The following is a 19,590-nucleotide window of genomic DNA, read 5'->3' on the forward strand; positions in this document are numbered from 1 at the left end:
AAACCCACGTTAACAAGAAAACAAAAATGGTAAGACGTGATGGATCTAGCCACATAAACATGATAATTAGTGGACATAACAAGCTCCAGAGGAGCAGAAGAAAGCACTGTTTTGCAGTGAGCATGCATCTGTAGTTGCTCCAGAAACCGTTGTTCATTTGTCAATATCAAAACAAAAAGGTCCGTGCAAACCTTCAGAAATGTTGGCCCACAAGGCTTTTTTCAAAATACGACAATCCACTTTAAATGAAAACCAGGTCACACCAACAATTACTCACGAGTAAGATATCGTGATTGCATCTGACAAAGTTAAACACTCCCTTTCTGAATGTCCATCTTTTTTGGTGCAATCTTTTTCCTATGATTGTTCTGCAAATGAATTCTATCTTGCTTATTTTTTGTATGGCTGTGAGTCATGAAAAAGTTTGATGGAGCCTCTGAAGCCACAGGCTCTCAGTCTTACAGAGTGGTGGTTTGGCTCGCCACTGAGCCTTGAAGGGTCACAGACAGACCGCGTCCATGGCCGACTCCCCCTCTCCTTCACTCTTCCAGTAGCCTCTTCTTATTTACTGCACACTGGGCGCGTCATCATCATTGTGCACTCATCACATTTATTGAGAACGATTAAATGATCTCTTCTTTCACACTTCCAGGCGTCACTTCATGAACCCATTGGACTGCACAGCTTGTAACGGAAAGGGGTCAGAACATTGTGGATTGTGAGGAACGGTAATTTTAGAGCAGAGAGACGGCTCCGGCGAGCAGCTTGGAAAGGAATAAAAGTCGGTAGCAAGCCTGCATGCCAAGTATATTTATGTAAATCCTACTTTACAGCTTATAACCAGCATGTATGTGATTTGTAGAACATTTCTAACCAGCTATTTTTCTTCTTTGGATGTTTTACTGATGTCATTTTGGCCGCACTACATTTGGATGACAACCAGCTGCTTTCTTAGCTGATGCAACATTCCAAAGTTTCCCCGATGGAATATTCGTCATAGACTATGGCTTAATCTTTACTGTCATATTCAAACAAATATATAAAACTAGGCCTGCTCTCCGATTCTGTCTTCACGTTACATTTCCTAAAAATGGACATTAAAATGCAGCAAATAAAAAGAAAATATTAGTAGTCAAAGTGAGAAAGTCAAACAATAGAATCATCAAGAGTTTTGTCCCCTTTCTGTCTTCGGTCAGCCATTTTTGAAAAGGGTGCCCAATTTGCAGAGACTGCATTTCCAGTATTCATTATTAAGCACCTCACCCAAACAAGTGGTCAAACACATCTTAAGACTGCTTCACAGGAAAAGTCTCACAAAAATATGTCACTATATACATGTCACTCATTATTGATAGTCAGCTCGGAAAAACACTGTCAACACTCATACTTCTACAACAACATGGCTTGGTTGAAAGTATTCAATTAGAAAAGGAAACAAAACAGAAGGGATTAAAACTTTCTCAATGAGGTCACACTTCCTGCACAATCATACTCTGTATGAATCAGACAACCTTTTTCCAGGAATTCAGCAAGACTCATTTGGACATCTGAAGTACTTGCTACTTCAAATGTCTACCTGCATATTTCTTTATCACACTATTTTAATGTATTTTTTTTATCGCGTTAAGGTGCGAAATAAACCACTCCATCTGACTTGGTCACAAATATATTACAAGACTTTTGTATCAAGAACCTAGCAGATAAAAACTCTGGACGAAAGCCTTTTTTGTAACACAGGTGCCAATAGCTAGTGTAGCTAACTAGCAACATGCTAATGCCAGCTGTTCAGCGGCTTCTTCTGCTAATGGCTTGACTTGAAGCTTTTTATTGTATCCACCTTTAATCCCTTTCTGACAGCATTTTAAACACTGGCTTTCGGAGAAACTGAGTATTTAAATCTTCCATTTAATGCATTTGACAGTAACCAAAGGCAGAGATTTTCTATTCTTGTTCCCTTTAGCTTTCCGGGAAAATCTCAGCTGTGATTTCCAGACACACACCAGGGTCACCTGAAGAGGCAGAGGACTGGTTCTCATTAGAAACTGCAACCTAAGGCCTCTTGTCACAGCGTGTGAGTAGCAGTGTGAGTGTAGAGGGGTATTTTTTTATTCCAGCTAGACATCTTCATTAGGATGGTGGCCTGGTTTCCACACACAAACACACCCAAACGGATATGAGCTTCCAGCAACAACAATAAACATATGCACAATACAAAACCCAGCTGCATTGGATGCTTTTACAATATAAATGACTTAATATGAATAATGATTTTAGACCAAACCATTCACAACACTGGCGGAGAGATTAGGCAAAGCAAACATCCAGTATATTTATATTGGTAGGGTCTTGGTCATTGAATTGTGAAGAGGTCTTACCAGCCAGGGGTGAGGAATCTCAGGCAGAGGCATCTGAGGTGGGGCTGGGAGGCCATTGTGAATCTCAGATTTGAATGACGGTTCTGTGAAGGAAAAATGACATAAAGCTAAATGATAGATAGCTCATCCTTTACCTAAAAAAAATAAAAACAAGATTCTTGAGTGGGGTGCTATTTAAGAGAAACTACTGCTCTCCTATGGTTCTGTATAAATAGTTTTGGCCTTTGTAATGCATCCGTCTGGCTCGGGTTGGATTTGGACCAAGATCCATATTAAGTAGCATGTTCAGCATAGTGGTGGAAGTACATGCTGCATGTCATTTCCGCGTTAACAATTTAACAGGACGGCATTAAAAAATAAATTACTTTCATGCATCCTCTCAGAAACATTTGTCAGTGTGGCACAGACATGGAGAACAATTTCAATTTCTTTATCAAGCACGCCATAGACAGTTCAGCCCTGCAATGAAGGGATGGATGCTACAGACAAAGAGTAACATTCATACTGAGATAAACAGGCTAAATAAGTGTAAATCTGCATTCAAATTTCATGCAATTCAAATTGTGCCAGTGGGCACGTAAGCCTGTTCTCCCCAAACGATGTAGAGCATCATAAGAAATGGTAAAGCAACTTAAACGAACAAGGGACAAGTTGCTGAAACCGATTCAGGGTTCTGAAAACGACACAGTTTTCGAATGTAAAAAAAGGAGTGATCATCAAAGCAGTCGAGAAGCTGTTTCACAACTTAACTAAGAAAAGAGAAAGTCCCTTTGTTTATTCACCAGCATTATATATTCTGTACTCTTGTGTTGATCTTCTTAATAGAACACCCAGTTCATCTTTATGTTTATTTGACCATTCACTGTTAGGGAGCCGAGCGAAGTCATTGCTTCCAACATGGTTTAAAAAAAAAAAAGTCCTTTGTTTATATGCAACTGATCTCCCTACAAATCACTCAAATCTTAGCTGATATTGCTTGCGACTCCCTCCTCAGAGTTGGTTTCGTCAGAAGGCAAGGGTGTTATGACGAGTTTCGCATCATGGTGTAAGTCATACACAGAATGAAAACAGACACAGATTTTTTCTAATTATATCTTGGTTGACTCCACATAGGCGACCCTCTGTCGTTCGTCTATTGCCCCTTGTTGGCTTGATAGTTCCACCCCATAGTACCCAAATAAGCTTTTTATTTTTTTATTATTATTGCTTTTTTCTAGACAAAGATGTTTCTTTCTCACGGCGCCACTGTTTGAGGATGCACAAATGTACAATCCACATTAGTAATATAGTTAGCAAATCATTAGTAAATAAGTTTGTCAGTTAAGTTAATTAGAAAATGTTGATAAAGTAGTTGCATAAGGAGAGAGAAATACATTTTGTATCAACTGCTAGCTACTTTCCCAGTTAGAGATTTAATAAATGCTGCAATCAGTCTAGTCTAAAGCCATTGATAAAAGCAATATTTCTGATTACAGATTGAACCCCTACTGATCATTACGAGTAGCACAAACAACAGCATCAATTTACTGTGTATTTTCTAGAAAATAAAAAGTATTCATCTCATTTTGTGCTTCAGACTGTACCTTTGTCTGACAGGACTCTGTGTAGGATGTTGGAAAGGTGCAACTTCTTCTCCCTGACCCCAGCACTCAGATACTCCCGGTCGAGCAAGTCCAGGAACAGTCGAAGCTCACACACCAGCTCCTCCATGGCTGCAAGACAACAGACAAAGTCAGTCAGTTATCCATTTTTTTCATCCGATGGAAGTCATTAAATGTGATGGTTATATTACAAAGTTCTTGAATCCCTGTATCCCAGTATAAAAATAAAAAGCAACAACATGGAGGAACTAGACATGTACGAAGACAGCTGATGGTGTCCCGTCATGCAAACCTCACTCTTTTTCTTGAATGTTTTGTGGCAACAAACAAGATCATTGAAATACACCTGAAATACTGTACACATCAAAAGAGACCTACAGCTGGCAGTGGAAGAAAAATATGTATCCAGAAAAAGGAGGGAAAACAAATATGAAGCGCTGTATGTATGTAAACACACAAGGAGCCACTAAGGGTCTATTTTTATTTTTAATAAGTCGGTACCTCTTTTTTGGTTGGATTTAATCTGTGCGGAGGAGCACAACAGTCCCCACTACTTCAGTATATTGATTAATGCACTTTTACAAGCATTTGGGCCTCGGCTGTAGTCGGCACCAAGGTGAGTCAAACACATACAAGTGCTTCCCCTGAATTTAAATATTAGTATTGGCAGTTCCACAGGTGGGACACGGAGGATCATACTACCGGTACCTCTAATCTGAAGGTAGGTTGGTTGATGAAGATGAACCAGATGAAGCAACTGGTGTTCAGCAGAACAAGGCAGATGATAAGATTATTACAAAAGAGAGTAGAAGGCTGGCATCACAGGAAACAATGGAGATGAGAGGCAAAAAGAGGCGGTGGGATACACTTTTGCTCACACTATATCTTGAGTCATGTTAGGTAAACTGCCTGACCCTCAGCGTTGGCTTCGGAAGTCTGCAGGATTTTGATCTGAATTCCCACCTCCAAGTCTGAGGACAGAAAACCTCCCCATCCTCCATGACAGCTGCCTAGGCCCCTCGTACAAAAACACAAAAAACAATTCAGTATTTAACTGAATTTTAAATCACACATAAATAGAGTTCAGTACTTAAACTCTCTTTGGACGCACTGGTCATGTATTAAACATCATGTATCTCAGCCTGCAAGGGGAACTATGATTCATATTCAACAAAACAAGCACATGCAAAGTGGCCATGTTTTACCTGTTTTGGGACAGGCACTCTTGAACACAGTGTTGCTTTGTAATTTCAGCAAACTTGGCATTACCTTCCCTTCACCGGGGTGGCCAGAAAGCAAACTGGGTGCCATTAAACCTAAGTGAGTTCTCCAGATCACAATGGAAGGGAAAATAAAAAGTGGCAAGAGTAATGGACCACCCTCGAACGGGCCCAGAGGGCAAAGTAAACACCCTTCATGCCAAAACGCTGCTCCCTTTACTGCTTTTATGTTCATCATTTATCCACATCCTCCACTGTATTCATTACTCTGGCAGCGCTAATGGATGTGCATCATACTTGAGAAAATATTCAGTTCATTTCCATCAGCAGGCTCATATCACGTAGCCTCTTGCTGTTTGTACCACAAACCACATTTGCTAAGTCAACAGTCTTTATGTCAACGTGCGACATGTTTTCAAAGTAAAAATGTTCCCAAAAAATGATCCCATTGTACGCACACGGACACACAAGCAACAGTAATCATGGCACAACAACAATTCACAGAAAGTAGAACAAAGGAGGTTTTCCACTCTGTGTGTCATCAGGGTCATGTTTGGGTCCGACAAAGAATTTGACACCCTGCGGCTCTATAATGAACCTGCTGACAGTGAAAATACTTAGAGCTTTGCCAGGTAAAAGGGGGAGGAACTTCATGCCTCTTCCCAGAAGACAGCTGCAGTGAGAAGGACCAGGTAACCCAGGTGTGGGTCAGGTTTATTTCCAACAACAGCCTTCCACAGTACAAGGCGTGATTATGGCACAATTATTTCAGGTCAATCACATTAGGATTCCATAAAGTAACTTTAACATACATTTTTAACTAAAGGAATAAACAGATCAATTACCGATGATGTGTATGTATAAACTCACCGCAGCGTTAAATCGAGATGCTGGAAAACACTATACGTAACAACAGATGACAACCTGCCCATTTAAAAAATCTTAAAAATTAAGTGATTAAAAACAAAACATTGGTTATGAAACAATGCTGGCGTGGTAAAGTACAATATTGTGACCGTGGTTAAAAAAGACATCTCAATGATATTCAAGAAATAGGTTTAAAACACCATCACATCCACTGACCCTTTATCAACCATCCTGTCGCTGCTGACATGATTTGACATGCCCATTTCAAATAACCATAGTTCCTCCTCAAGATTTTCAAACACCATCTGAGAGCAGAGAATCCAGGCTTTGTCAATACAGTAGCCGCCACAGACCAGAAGCAAAGTGTATACCTCACCCCATAGTTCAAGAGTCTCCTGAACATTCAGACCAAGGATGTATGTACATGCATATTTATTCAGTCCAAAAATGTACTGAGAGAGAAACAATCAGGGAACAGTCTTCCAGTGCTGTTTTTTGTTGACTAATTCTGAAATTGCGTTTCATTTTAGGAGGCTAGTATGGGTGTGTTGTTTCACATTTGTTAGTGTGAGCTCCACTATGAATGACCACCCAGGCTGCTTAATTCTACCTAAAACACCTGGACGTTGTGCTTATTATTTGGCAGAAAAAATTAATTGCAAAAGTCCAGGATTTAAAGTTTGGTATAGGAAACAAGCAAAACAGTTAAAACTGTAAATTGATCACCTCAGTTTCCTAATTCGTGTCATTTTGGAGTTCTTATTATGTTACTTAGTTGAAAATCCATTTGAGTTCATAGTTATTTTTCAATTTCAACTCTATTTACACAGTAGTTGAATATCCCCACAGTGGGATTAAGGTCATAAAGGTAATCGAATCTAATCTAAAATTCATAGTGATGTTGAGTACCTGCCACATATTATGTGTAACTTGTCTTGGAACTGGAAGAAAATTCCAAGCAGTAAAAATGGGATCAAAATATTATGCATATTTTTAATAACTTGCCAATACCGGCATTAATTGATTCAAAGTGCAATTTCCCCAACACCCCCACCTTGACTTGTTCTCAAATACTTCATCATTTCACCACCAAAGTCTTGGTTTCATAGCAAAGGTGAAAGTCCATAAGTACTCATATTTCTCCTGTTCAAGGGTTAGGGACAAATTAATCTAGACCCGAATATAATAGATATGAAATGTCGTATAACTGCAGTGGACCAGAAGAAAAACTGCAACGCGGTACAGTTGTGATTTTTAAAAAAGCTGTGAAACGTTGTGAACGTTTCCTGAACGTGTGCTCAGCCTCCACTTGGCCAAACACCAAAAGAGGGAGAGTTATGAACAAATGAAAGGCTGGGGCGATTCCGCATTAGTTTACGATGAAAGACAAGCTGTCTCGTGCTCTCGCTAATGCCCGGGTCTGTAATTATGAGGTTTGTGTGTTTCCAATGGACATGCCAAGCGAACATCACAGAGCAGGCTGATTGCTATCAAATACTACAGGTGGTTTACTGTACTAGCAGATGTTCTCCTGACCACAAACACATCTGTAAACGCTGATGTGGAGCAACCTGGCAGGAGACTAGCGTCGAAATACAGATATCAGACTGAGAATGTTTACTTAGGGGTGTAATGATGCTCCCTTTAATATCTATTCTTACAGTAAATAGAGGGAGTCGCTATGAGGAGTGGAAGGAGAAATGCAGATTTTATTTCAGTGGTTGGTCATGGCCTTTTTTTAAGGAGATCACGGTCAAGGCGGGAAGCAGGAAACACTGTAGTTAAACCATTATTTCACAGTAAATCAGTGCGGTATGTGGAGGAATACCATCATACTGTATGCCAGTGGAAGAACATCAAGCATCTGCAGTCGCCATCCATTCCACTTTTCAGCTCCAAAGGACTACCACCCAGCTCTGCCACTACTCCATCCAACACACACCAGTGCTCTATCACACAATATCAACCAACATACTGTCGACTATCATCTTTCAGGCTTTGTCAAGGACACACAGGCTCAACTGACTACATCAATTATCTCATAAGAAATGCTGGAAAAGGACCATTACACATTGCCCCCTTTTTATATAGAAGTATTTTACAAGTTGGTTTGCAGTTAGAGGAAGGAATCCTGTGGGAAACGTCTGCCTGATGACGTGAAATGAGTAGGCGAGCTGCCAGCGATGCTGGAGTCATATGAAACTGTACTATCTGGCACAACTCAGGATTTTCTGACAAGCTTGGCTCAGGGATCCCCAATTTCTCTCTGTTTTTCCAGATGGATATTGACACAGGGGTAGGGTTATGGGGGCTATGATTAGTGGGACCAAAATTAAAGCCTGCACATGCCAGTTTACTGACAGGCCAGCTTTTGGTGGGGGAGATAAGGGAGCGATAACAAACTCGGTTCTCCTTTGGTCCACTCCCCTAAACCTAACCACTGACACATGAGCGTTCATAACCAAGGCATCATGGCAGGGAGCGTACCCATGTCCCAACTCACAAGCAAAACCAAATGTTTCAAGTGTGCCAGAACAGTAACGCCATGTAGCCTTTATGCCCACATCACACAGAACACAGTTAACTGCTCTGGCATATGGTTTCTGTATGGAAATATAAAGTCCATAAACACTTTTACACTTTTCCTTTATGCCCCCAACATGTGTCCTTTCAATTCCTTTCAAATGGAGCGCAAACAGCAAGTGACTCAGCTGACGGAATTGGGTTTAACCAAATCAACCACCATTAAATCCAGCACCAGTAATCCAGCTAGTACATTATCCTCTTAAGAGATTTAGGTTTGATCAAGGAAATACTGAGTTCTTAAATCTTTGAATGCTGAATGTAAAAAAAAAAAAAAAGGAAATAGCCTACCTGAAGACTTTCACAAGAGAGAGTTACAGTGCTTTCCTGGGACGGGACTCAAAGACATTGCTATTTATACAGCACATTTCATGCAGGTCAAGTGCAAGACATTTTTTATCTTAAAAAGACTAATAACTAAATAGATATGCTCTTGATGAATAAATTATTCCTTTATGCAACTTATGTGAAAGTTTAAAAAGAAGCCATTTGGACTACAAGAAAGCGGTTTAGAACTGTTTGAGCTGACTCACCATCTTTGAAATTCAACACATAAGATCCTGAATCAAGAATTATGAATTGAGATATCATCAGTGCGGTGATCTCTTATGACGGCATCGCCATGTGTGGATGAACAGGTACCAGTACATTTTTGAATCAATTTGAGGCATTCCAAAAAAAACATTATAAAGTATCTGTTAATATATTGTTCAGCATGACTACATTGCACTGGTAAGGAAAGTTCAATCTAAACAAGACTGATTCTTAGTTGCAGTATCTAAAGTGTTACCAAAGTTCCTCGTATTACATTTTCAAAAGTTTATGTCTTGTCTTCATATCAATCTCCACTCTCCACATTTCTATCTCAACCTTTTTGCCAAGGCGTCCACGCTTTCCTGGCTTGCTAGCTACAGTTATAGTGATCTCACCTTTTTAAAATAGAATTTTAAAAGACTTTTATTAATTGACAGTCATAGCGGCATTTATATGCTCACGATGGGACAGAGTGCTTTGTAGAATGTAAGATTCTTATTCTCACATTGAGAGGATGTTATTGTAAAATAAAAGTAAATTGCCTTTTGAAAATGCAACTGCAAGATTAAAGCCTTCCAATTGTTTGTTATTTTCCACTGAGAAACTAGTGAATACAGTAAATTTTTGACTGATCTTCACTCAGATAACACTTAAATTGAGAAAACTAGCACTGCTCCATCATGACGTTAAAGTTATCTCTCACCTGTGTATTATGAAGGTTGCTGATGTCGATATGTTAAGTTTGATTCAGCTCAACTAACTTTAACTGCTCTCTCTGAATTTAAATAATTGACAAATATCATGCTTAACCAACACATATTTTACTATTTACTATATTGGTCTCTCAGTACTGAATCTCCTCAATATGACCTCTTCATTTGCAGTGTTTGTCAACAATGCGTCTTCCAACAGTCTTCAACGCTAATAAGTGTCCAGACTGTACATATGCTCATTTTCCTCACTTTCACAGCCAGTAGTCTGTGAATCTGTGGCACAATGTCCTGTCCCTGACTCGTTTCTGTCCTAGCTATTCATGCGTGACTGCGGCGCATATGCCAGTAAATCCATCCTCCTCAGTGTGGCTGAACATTCAGACCAACCACGTGCAAAAATAACAGGAAAAAATTGACAAAATGAACTTCCTAATCGGGAGCCAACACCTGTCGTTCACTTTCAAGAGTCATCCAACCACCCATTACTAGTTTTGACTAGTAATAAATGCTGCGATAAAGGCAAGAGAAGACAACAGCGTAGAGACATGTTCTCCAAATATCATACCTTCTCAGCAAGAATAATCACACTACAACAGCATTTCAAACAGGTTCTGATGAAGGAAAGCCATTTAGCTATTTAAAACATACTTCCAACCATTTTGATAAAGTCGGAGGCACTGCAGAAAATATTAACCCATGGTTAACCCGACAAGAAAAACACTGGCTTCTCCATCCATGTCTCCTCGAGATGTGATTACTACCCCTGCACAATGGTGGTCTGTCAGAGCTCAACAAATGTGGCGCAAAGAAGCGCTGCTGGGCTACTTGATACCCTGCAGCTGCCTGACGGGGTCCTGTTATTGTAGGAAAGTTTGTGTTGTCATTCCTGGATCATTTTAGAAAACCTCTCGTAAGAAGTGGGGAGTTTCCCCAATGTTGACAAAAAAATGGGAATTATGGTCCACTATTGGCTCAGAGGCAGGGCATCAGCGTGGCTTGGTTTCTCTGTTGTGTTTAGTCAAATTGTTATGGTATTTCTGCAATATGTTGCCATGGAGACCAGTTTTCCAGAGGGGTAGGCCACTCGTAAATCCTCTAAAATGTCTATGCATTGCTTCAGCTAACCATAACAAGGAAGGTGAAGCTCACAACCAGGAAACACCAAAATCAAATGGAGTCATGTAAATGGATGGCCCTGTGCAACAAACCCTTCCCTGGGTGGCAGTGTGGCAGGGGAACGTACAGTAGAAGTCATTGTGGTGCACGCAACCTGACCTTGCTTTAGCTGCTGATCTGGTTGAACTGCAGAGAGGGATGCTTTCTGTGAGGTTTACCACCTACTTAACTACACCGGTGAGTGTAATGTCTAACCATGTGACAGCAAAACAAAATAGCCAACTTTAACTCCGTCTTTTGAGCATTTCTGCCGCCTCCAGGACCCAGAGAACACAAGGAATGGCAATACATATTTCGTCTTGGGGCTACTTAGCTCCTTAATAGCAACTGTGGGCGTGTAGATGTGGTCCCCTCACATGACACATGACCCCAGTGGTCCATTGATACGCTCGTCATCACACTAGGGTCACGGGAACGCGCTTGTCAGGAGAGAAGCACGCGCACTACAGGATGCTATATCGCTAGCAAAACAATGCTAAACTAAGAAACGGATCATCTGGACCTTTTTGTGACAATTAAAATCTGTGACTAAGTCAATTGTTACATAAACTGTATGAAACAAATGGATAGACACGTCTCTAGCGAACGTCAAAGATTGTTTTCAGACAGCGAGCAGACATTTTGAGGAGAATGAGAGGTACGGGGGTCGCGTTGGGACCAGTTGGAAACCAGGTTGAGTCACTCACCCCGGTTGGAAGTGAAAATTATTGGGTCACTCCTCATCTTCGGTCCAGACTGATAGAATCCGTGCAATCTCCCTCTCCGCGCACCCACACACGCACGTACACCCGCACGCACACGCGTCTGTCGACTTCACACTCGGTCCGCTTCTCCCGGCCGGTCACTGACTCGTCTCGCCGTTCCTGACTGACTCTTCTCTTCCAATCCTTCCCCTCCTCCTTCCTCACTTTCTGCTCCTCCTTCTCTACGCTCACCTCCCTCTTTTTGATCCCCCGTTTCTGCTTTCCTCTCTCTTTCTCCCTCCACGGCACACCGCCCGCATGGACACTCGTGATGAGTTCAGGGACCCCGTTACGCACGGTCGGCTTTGGAAATATATAAACATTGCGGCAACGAGCAACATTTTAATACAAAAAATACAAATAACTCACTTTTATTTTACTAGCAAGTGAATTGTGTTTTGCACACAATGTGCAACTTCGTGTCTTTTCGCTACTGAGGTGTTATTAAATTCCTTTTATTTAGATTTTTCTTTATGTAAACCCACTGAAGAGTTTTGTGCTGTCAACAATCTTCACACATTCGATACAACTGTGCTATACGTCCAAGAAGAGAGGTCAGCACTGATTTTGTTGTCTGATCTGTTAGAGCAAAACTTTGATTTGAAGTGTCCTGACTGCAGCCATTGTTCACAGCTAGTCACCTATTCTTTGTTAAAGCCAGTAAAGCAATGCCCCCGAGTTATTATAACTGCTGCATGCAAGTCATACATGTTACATTGCTTTAAACAATACTGATGATAGAGCAGGTATGAGTCTGTTACACTGTTCGATATGATGCAAACAACAGGCCTTTTATTGGTGCTTGGCTCAATTCCCATCCACTACAGCATCACCTGGAAACTATATAACTAACTATATGTAACTATACTCCTTCTTTCCACTAGTCCCACAAGATTTTTGTTGTGTGTCTTCTTAAAGCACATTGTAGGAGCAGTAAAACACTAGCTCGTTTTTAATAGAAATGCCATAAATTTGAACTTTGCCACATTTGGTGTGAATGCAATATTATTCACCATTCAGGGAAAGTACTGAAACTCAAGTTGACGTGAAACACAGCCACCAAATACTACCAAAGACAGAATGAGTTTGTCGACCCTGATAGAAGAATGTGAAAAATAATGCGCAGTGTACTTAATTTAGACGGCTAAATGTAAAATCACCAAGTTTACAAAAACATTCCTTCACTGTTAACAAGGCACCGGAAGGCGTGAAGTTTGTCGCACATATTGGATTAGTGTCAGTACAAACCTCAGCTTTAGCAAACACATTAGGGGAGGATAGAAACAATTACACAGACAGACAGCGCTCTCCCTAATTGCAGGCCATTACCATAAGCTGCCTCCCCAAACCCTTTCCTTCAGTCCCCAAGGACAAGCAGGAGCCAGTTTAAGTTCAGGATTCCATCTGCCACTCGGAGGAGGAGGAGGATGAGAGGGGGAGGAGGAAGACTGAGTCAGAACCAAGCTGCCCAATTGTGTTTTTCTTCTCCTTCACGGCAGCACATTTTCAGCAGGGAACATGAGATGGAGGGAGGGAGCAGAGAGAAAAGGCCGAAAAATGTCCTGGATCACCTTTCAAATTCACCGAAGGACCGGGAATGTTGAAACATTCCTCCCTGCAGCACAATCACCACTGCCATACACTGAAACACATCATTTCTCATTCTCTAAAGGAAAGCCATCACTTGCTTACAAAGATGACTACAATAGCGACTATGCATGTACTCATCTCATCTGAGCCACGCTCATCCATCCAACCACGCTGGCCTGGTCACTTGCTAACATCAGGAGACACGTAGAAAGATGACCACTCACATTAAGCTTGCAACACAACACAGCTTTATTGATGTATCAACGCACTGACATTTTCAAAACCAAGATACTTTCCACCTCTTATTTCACTTGAAAGTAGCATGGAACAAACACCTTATAAAGTGATGTTGGTTCATACTCCTCTCAGCCACCCATTTTCATCCGCTTATATATACTACGGAGGGTCATACTAAGCAGGATCAGACTTCCCCATCCCTGGAAACCTGCTCCACAGGAACGAATGGGATCCACCCAAGACAAAAGGGAGACAAACCCCACTCTTCTGAATCAGACATCAGCCTCCAAGCTGTGGGACACAACCCACATGGACATAGGACAGTATCCAGACTAGATGTCTGAGCCACTTCAATTTGCTTCTTGAAAGAGAACCATGGCCTCAGACTCAGGAGCTGGTCTTCATTTTGCACTTTGCCAACCTGGTCACAGCCTTTTCCACTGGCAAAAGGATGCCTCACCTTGATAAAGCCAACATATCATCTACAAAAATCAGAGATCGAAACCATCTCAACTACAAAAAAATAAAATAAAATAATATATATATATATATAACTGTTGATTCTTGATTATTTATGGATTTTTTAAAGACTGTTTTTGAAAATGCCAGTTTTTGAACCATCTGTAATAAATCTATAGATTTAACAATTATTTAAACTGTTTAACAATAAACAAACAACAAAGCAAATTAAACAACATACAACAAAGCACATGTTACGGTGCAATAAAGCAGATCAAATAAGCACACTGATCGAGTCGGAGCTGATGTCATGCTGTGTTGGGACTGGATAGCTTGTCAAATGTCAAACACACTGCATGGTCCTCATTGAAATTGGCCAAAAACACCAACAGACGACCAGCATAGCAAATTAAATAATAAAGGTTGTCAATTTTAGTAGCGTGTCTTCATCACATCATCAGTCAGATTCATAATGCGGTGACCTCTGGTGGTCAAGCAGGACCTGTGTATCCAAGCAGCCAAGTTTAACTGAGAGACAGCATGAAGATTGAGGATGATCAATCGCCAGCCCCAGCTGGGAAAATCTTTCCATGAAATTATGATAATTATGATCATAATAGATCACCCACACAAGGGTTTATCTCTTTCCCTTTGAAAAGATCTAGATTTACCTTAAAGTTTTGGCAAAATGTACAGCTTTTTCACAGCGACAGAACCTGTCTCTGCTCTGTTCACAGAGAGAATGTGGTCACTAGCGACACGGTAACCATGCCATTACTTAAGCTGGAGAGTGTTCTGAAGATAGTGGCAGAAAGTGACCCACCTCACTGGCACTCCTGCAACATTTTCTGTATTAGAGTTTGTATGGCTGAACAACGCCAATCATTTCCACTGAACTACTCTACCCTCATTCACAGTCTTGGACAAAAACATAACAGGCAGGCATAAACATGAAACTGATTTCGAGTCGTTTCCATTTCCAGATGGAGATAAAATAAAATGTTTGATTTTACGGGGTGGAAAAGGGAGGTCTTCTCTTTGAGCGATTGGACATGTATCAGGTCGAGACATGAGGCGGGGAGGGAGTGTATGTTCATAGCTCAAGCCTGGTGAGCATTTTCTTGAATCCCATCTATGATGTCATTCTCCCTCGGTTTACTCTGGGGTCATGTGATCTCAGCAAGATCTCATACAGGAGTAATGTTGGCAGCGATCCCCAGTGTTAAAGTCAACAGTGAAATCAGATTTGCACTCGGCCCAAGGAAGGTCAGGACTTTGGAATATTTACCAACCATACAGGGTTTTAGACCCCAAATCTACAACTTTGGCTAAACTATATCTTTTGCAGGGTATAATAATTTCTTAAAATCAATTGAGCAAATATTTCATTTTTATTGTAAACAAACGAGGAACCAAAGTTGGAACCAGGCCTCACTGTTTATACATTCACACCAGGAGGTGAACATTTTGTGTGTTTGAAACCATCATCAGTGTACTTGACTGACTTTCATTTCATGACTTTATTCTTGTCAGTGCTGACAAGTTTGGTTTGGTGCCATCAAGTCAGCATGTTATGAAGACGGAATAGTCCATCGCATGAGGGGGGGAGGGTGCGGAGATCATGATCAACTTAGAAACACAGTTTCTTTAAATGTTACAATACACTTGGGATATCTGTGTTTGCATCACGCTTAGCCCGCCTGCGCTAACCAATGGTTTTGCCAGAGCTTAGACCTGGAGAACCCAGACGCAATGTAGCCTCTGTCCATGAGCATTTAAATGACAATTAAACAATTAAATAATGGTACGGTGCTCAAAGTTTCAGACCTGTGAGGTGCTCTGTTACAGTCAGGTTCACGATCTGGGATTCAGACTGCAGTGGGATACACAGCACTTGGCAAAGAGATACAACAACCAACACAGCAGATAAATCTCTTTCTGCCAAAGTCAAACTTGGAGGTCGAGCGATTATTAGATATGAAGCCAAAAGTGTGAGCAAACATTACAACTATTGAGTGCTGGTCTTGCCAGGGGATACTGCCAGAAAACTGAACAAACATTCCCATCCCCCAGTCCAATTGACCTTATTAAATTAAGACACATAGTTTGGGTTCAGGACAAGGCCCTCCTTGTCCCCACAGTGTTGGGTTTTGGGTGGAGTGTGATGCTGTCAGGAGCTGAAGGGGAAACTGGAGATGGAGCTCATACCCAAACAAGCAACAAACACCAGACCTGGATTGGAGAGGGTGATTCTGTTTGACTTTGGGTGTCGTACAAATCAACACGTGGCCAGTGTTTGCGGAGTATCGTGTGAGGTCGGCTGAAGACGAACCTTGACCTCGCATGGGGTTGGTCCCCCTGGCCCAACATGAATCTCACAGCCAAGTTGGAAGAAAAGCCTATCATAGAGTTGTAGAATTCTTAATGACACAGAGAACAAAATACAAAAACACTGGATTGTGGTAAGTGAGCGACCTCCATGGAACAAATCCTTGGACCAACTTGGTGTGTGTGGACACTCTGCTTGGAGAGAGCCCGGTATTTAAGGCATGCCTGTCAAAACAGCAGCCAGCCTGTGCACCTCTCAGCTCCAAACAAAAACTCTCACAGTTCTGTGTCAGGCGCACTGGTTCGGGGAGTCACACGGAGGGATGTCCCAGAATTCCACTGTGCACATTTGAGTGCATCTGTGAGAGTAAGACAACTTTAAACGGCCGACTATGTCATTTCAGGTCATTAAATTCAAAATTCAAAGCAATTATATTTGTTGAAAGGTCCAAACCGCGGCATGACAACAGACAACCTCTACACTCGACAAGCTGCTTCCCGTCCAGCACCTTTCATCCATTGGCAAAGCTTCACACGCTTTTACACGTTTGAAGAAAGAATTCAATGTAAAGCACGCAACAGTGCATCGGGGAACAGGTCCAATGGAGGTTTGCAGCGGTGCTAAATCTTCAGGCAAGCATGTGACCTGTGGCCGCTCTTTCTTTGATCTAGCCCATTTAACTGAAAATGTGTTTTGCTGTTTGGCAAACTTGAGGTTAGTAACTTAGTTCCATCTTGCTAATGCACCTCTTTAGTAGAAGAGACAAGAGTCAGTGGATGCTGATCAAACTGAAGGGTTGGAACAAAGAGTTGACTGACATTCTGTGAAGCTTGCAAGGATTAAGTTTACCGCTTTATGCTGGAGTCCCAAAGGAATGAGGGACCAAGTCACATATACTACCTATATTATGAAGTATGAGTCCCTATGCAGTAACACGGGAAACAAAAATCAAGTGATTTTAAGGATCCGAAGCCACGACTTGGTGCCATTTTCTTTACAAGCTGATTTATTTCTAACTAGTTGAGATGTTCGGACAACAAACACGGACTCAGGCTAGCACCTTGTACGCATTTGAATCTGTGATAATTTTTGAGCCAATACTTAATTTCCTTACGATTGATTCTCCACGGCAAAAAGATCACATTTGGATTTTCTGAAAACGCATCATAAGCACAACTCACCAAAACCCCAAAGGAGTGTGAAACAATGAGAGAAATACTACAACTGAAAAGGCTGCATGACTAAATTATTAGACACAGATACACAATCCAGACATAAAGGCTTTGTTTTGTAAACTTATACAGGGTGTGTCCTCATCCCTGACTCATTCCATTTGATCGCTGCACACAGCATTCAACACGTTCTGCACGAAAATTGTCAAAATGCAAACCTGTCACAGTTGAGCAGAAGATTCCGGCACAACAAAGAGTAAGGCAACTGTGATGTATCAGCTTCACTAGCACAGGCGCTTATTTATTAATCACAATGATCCAGCATGTTTAAGCCTGTGGGCCACCAGCTGCTAGCCAAGATGACTGTCTTCAAATGGCGTCTGCAACCAGAGATGTTTCATCAATACTTCTCTCCAGTGTTTTCTGCATTTATGCGCAGCAGAAGTACCATGACACTGTCCAGATGTTTCGCATTGTTGTTGCCGATGTGATCCACATGCTGCTGTTCTGCTCTCTCTGCTGCTTGAGAGGGTTCAAAACTCCAAGACTTCAAGACTCCAGACATCACCGTTGGACACCAAGAGTGAAATAATGGCATTGTCAATGTAAATATATCATAACATTTGATGCTAGTTCAAGCACATTTGAATGCTGCACCACCTCCATCTTAACATGATCTGTTCAGTTAACATTGTTCATGATAAATGAATGGAATTAAAATCTGTTTGTTGGTACATTTGTCAGCATGATAATTCTCTGGTCAAACACTCAAGTCAGCCTGTAACCAGAGATGTGACACACACGGAGAACAAGCTCACCTTTCATATTTGGGGAGTCTTCAAAAGAATGCTGACGTCAGCTTATATAAGTCTTAAGTGGAGGTACGTCACAGCTGAGATGTTTGCCAGCTCTAATGTCCAGGCCTGGAAGTTCCATCATCATTAGCATCATCCCAATGTGCCGCGCGTGTGTGTGCAGACGGGAATTCTGCGAGAAATGAGGCCATACGTCTGGATGCACGGCGCTGCATTGTGGAAGACACAATATAAACGTTCATTTTCTGCTGCTTTTTCCTTTATGGCTTCATGAAGGATGGGGGGAATAGGCAGTCACCGATCCATGGGGGGAGGGCACGTATAGACAAGACAACCACACCACTCTCTTGGGTGTGATTTAGGACAGCAGTGGGCAATGAATTTTCCGATGGGGCCACATTATATACCATGTTAGTTGAGAAGGGCTGTCTGGAATTTCACTTACATTTTGCTACTGAAATAGTAGCAAATAGTAGGGTATAGTAGGTTGAAAATGTTTAATTTTATATTAGAATTGGTGAATATGTCGGTTAAAATAAGTAAGTATATAATAGCACCTTTACAACGTACTTTTTTCATTGTATTTAATTGGATGTACAAAAAATACTAAAAAGAAATAGAAAAATTCGACTCCGAACCTGTGACCCTCTTGCTGTGATGCTGCCACACTTAGAACAGTTTTAAAAATGTTTAGACTTGTGGTTTCAAACCATTTATTCAGGTGGAATTAGGCTTTTAGATGTGACTAAGTATATAACCACTTCAGATAATGATGCACACGTGTGAATCCATGAATCCATCCAAAGGACAGTAAAAAAAAACACCAGGGAGCCTTATCAAAATGGTGCAATCCTGACTGACCCCAATACATAAATGAAGAATGACCTCATCCCCTCCCTCAGAGTCCAGCAGACATGTTCAGCATTTCGTCATTCTGTGAGCAACTGGTGAGGTGATCTCTGCCACTTTTGACAAAAGCCTGATATTCTCTCGACATCTCACACAAACTGGGGTAAAAGTAACCTGAAAATGGGTCGGGTGCAATTACTTTACAGCATTTTTTACATAAAGACCTTGATTTAGTGAACACAATTCAATCAAGTGAAGAGGATCAGAGCACAATATCATGCAAGGCCACAGCCTCAGATTCAGTTCCTCACAGTTTTTGGAATTTCA

The 19,590-nt window shown here is 41.3% G+C and overlaps 1 protein-coding gene across 4 annotated transcripts in view; it reads right to left on the reverse strand.

Moving 5' to 3' along the window:
* afap1 (actin filament associated protein 1) overlaps window positions 1–19,590 on the reverse strand; it is a 47,469-nt gene that overhangs the window by 19,017 nt on the left and 8,862 nt on the right. For 2 of the 4 annotated variants that reach the window (XM_053859533.1, XM_053859530.1), the window contains exons 1-3: window positions 11,756–12,033; window positions 3,959–4,087; window positions 2,376–2,458 (exon numbers count right to left, since the gene is read on the reverse strand). In XM_053859533.1, coding sequence (XP_053715508.1) covers window positions 2,376–2,458; window positions 3,959–4,087; window positions 11,756–11,792 — 249 coding nt within the window. In that variant the 5' untranslated portion in view covers window positions 11,793–12,033. Of the gene's footprint in view, window positions 1–2,375; window positions 2,459–3,958; window positions 4,088–11,755; window positions 12,034–19,590 lie in introns of those variants that run through there. The other 2 variants (XM_053859531.1, XM_053859532.1) reach the window with 1 other exon arrangement.

This window comes from Synchiropus splendidus, chromosome 3, assembly GCF_027744825.2.
Source record: "Synchiropus splendidus isolate RoL2022-P1 chromosome 3, RoL_Sspl_1.0, whole genome shotgun sequence".
Taxonomy (NCBI): Eukaryota; Metazoa; Chordata; class Actinopteri; order Syngnathiformes; family Callionymidae; genus Synchiropus; species Synchiropus splendidus.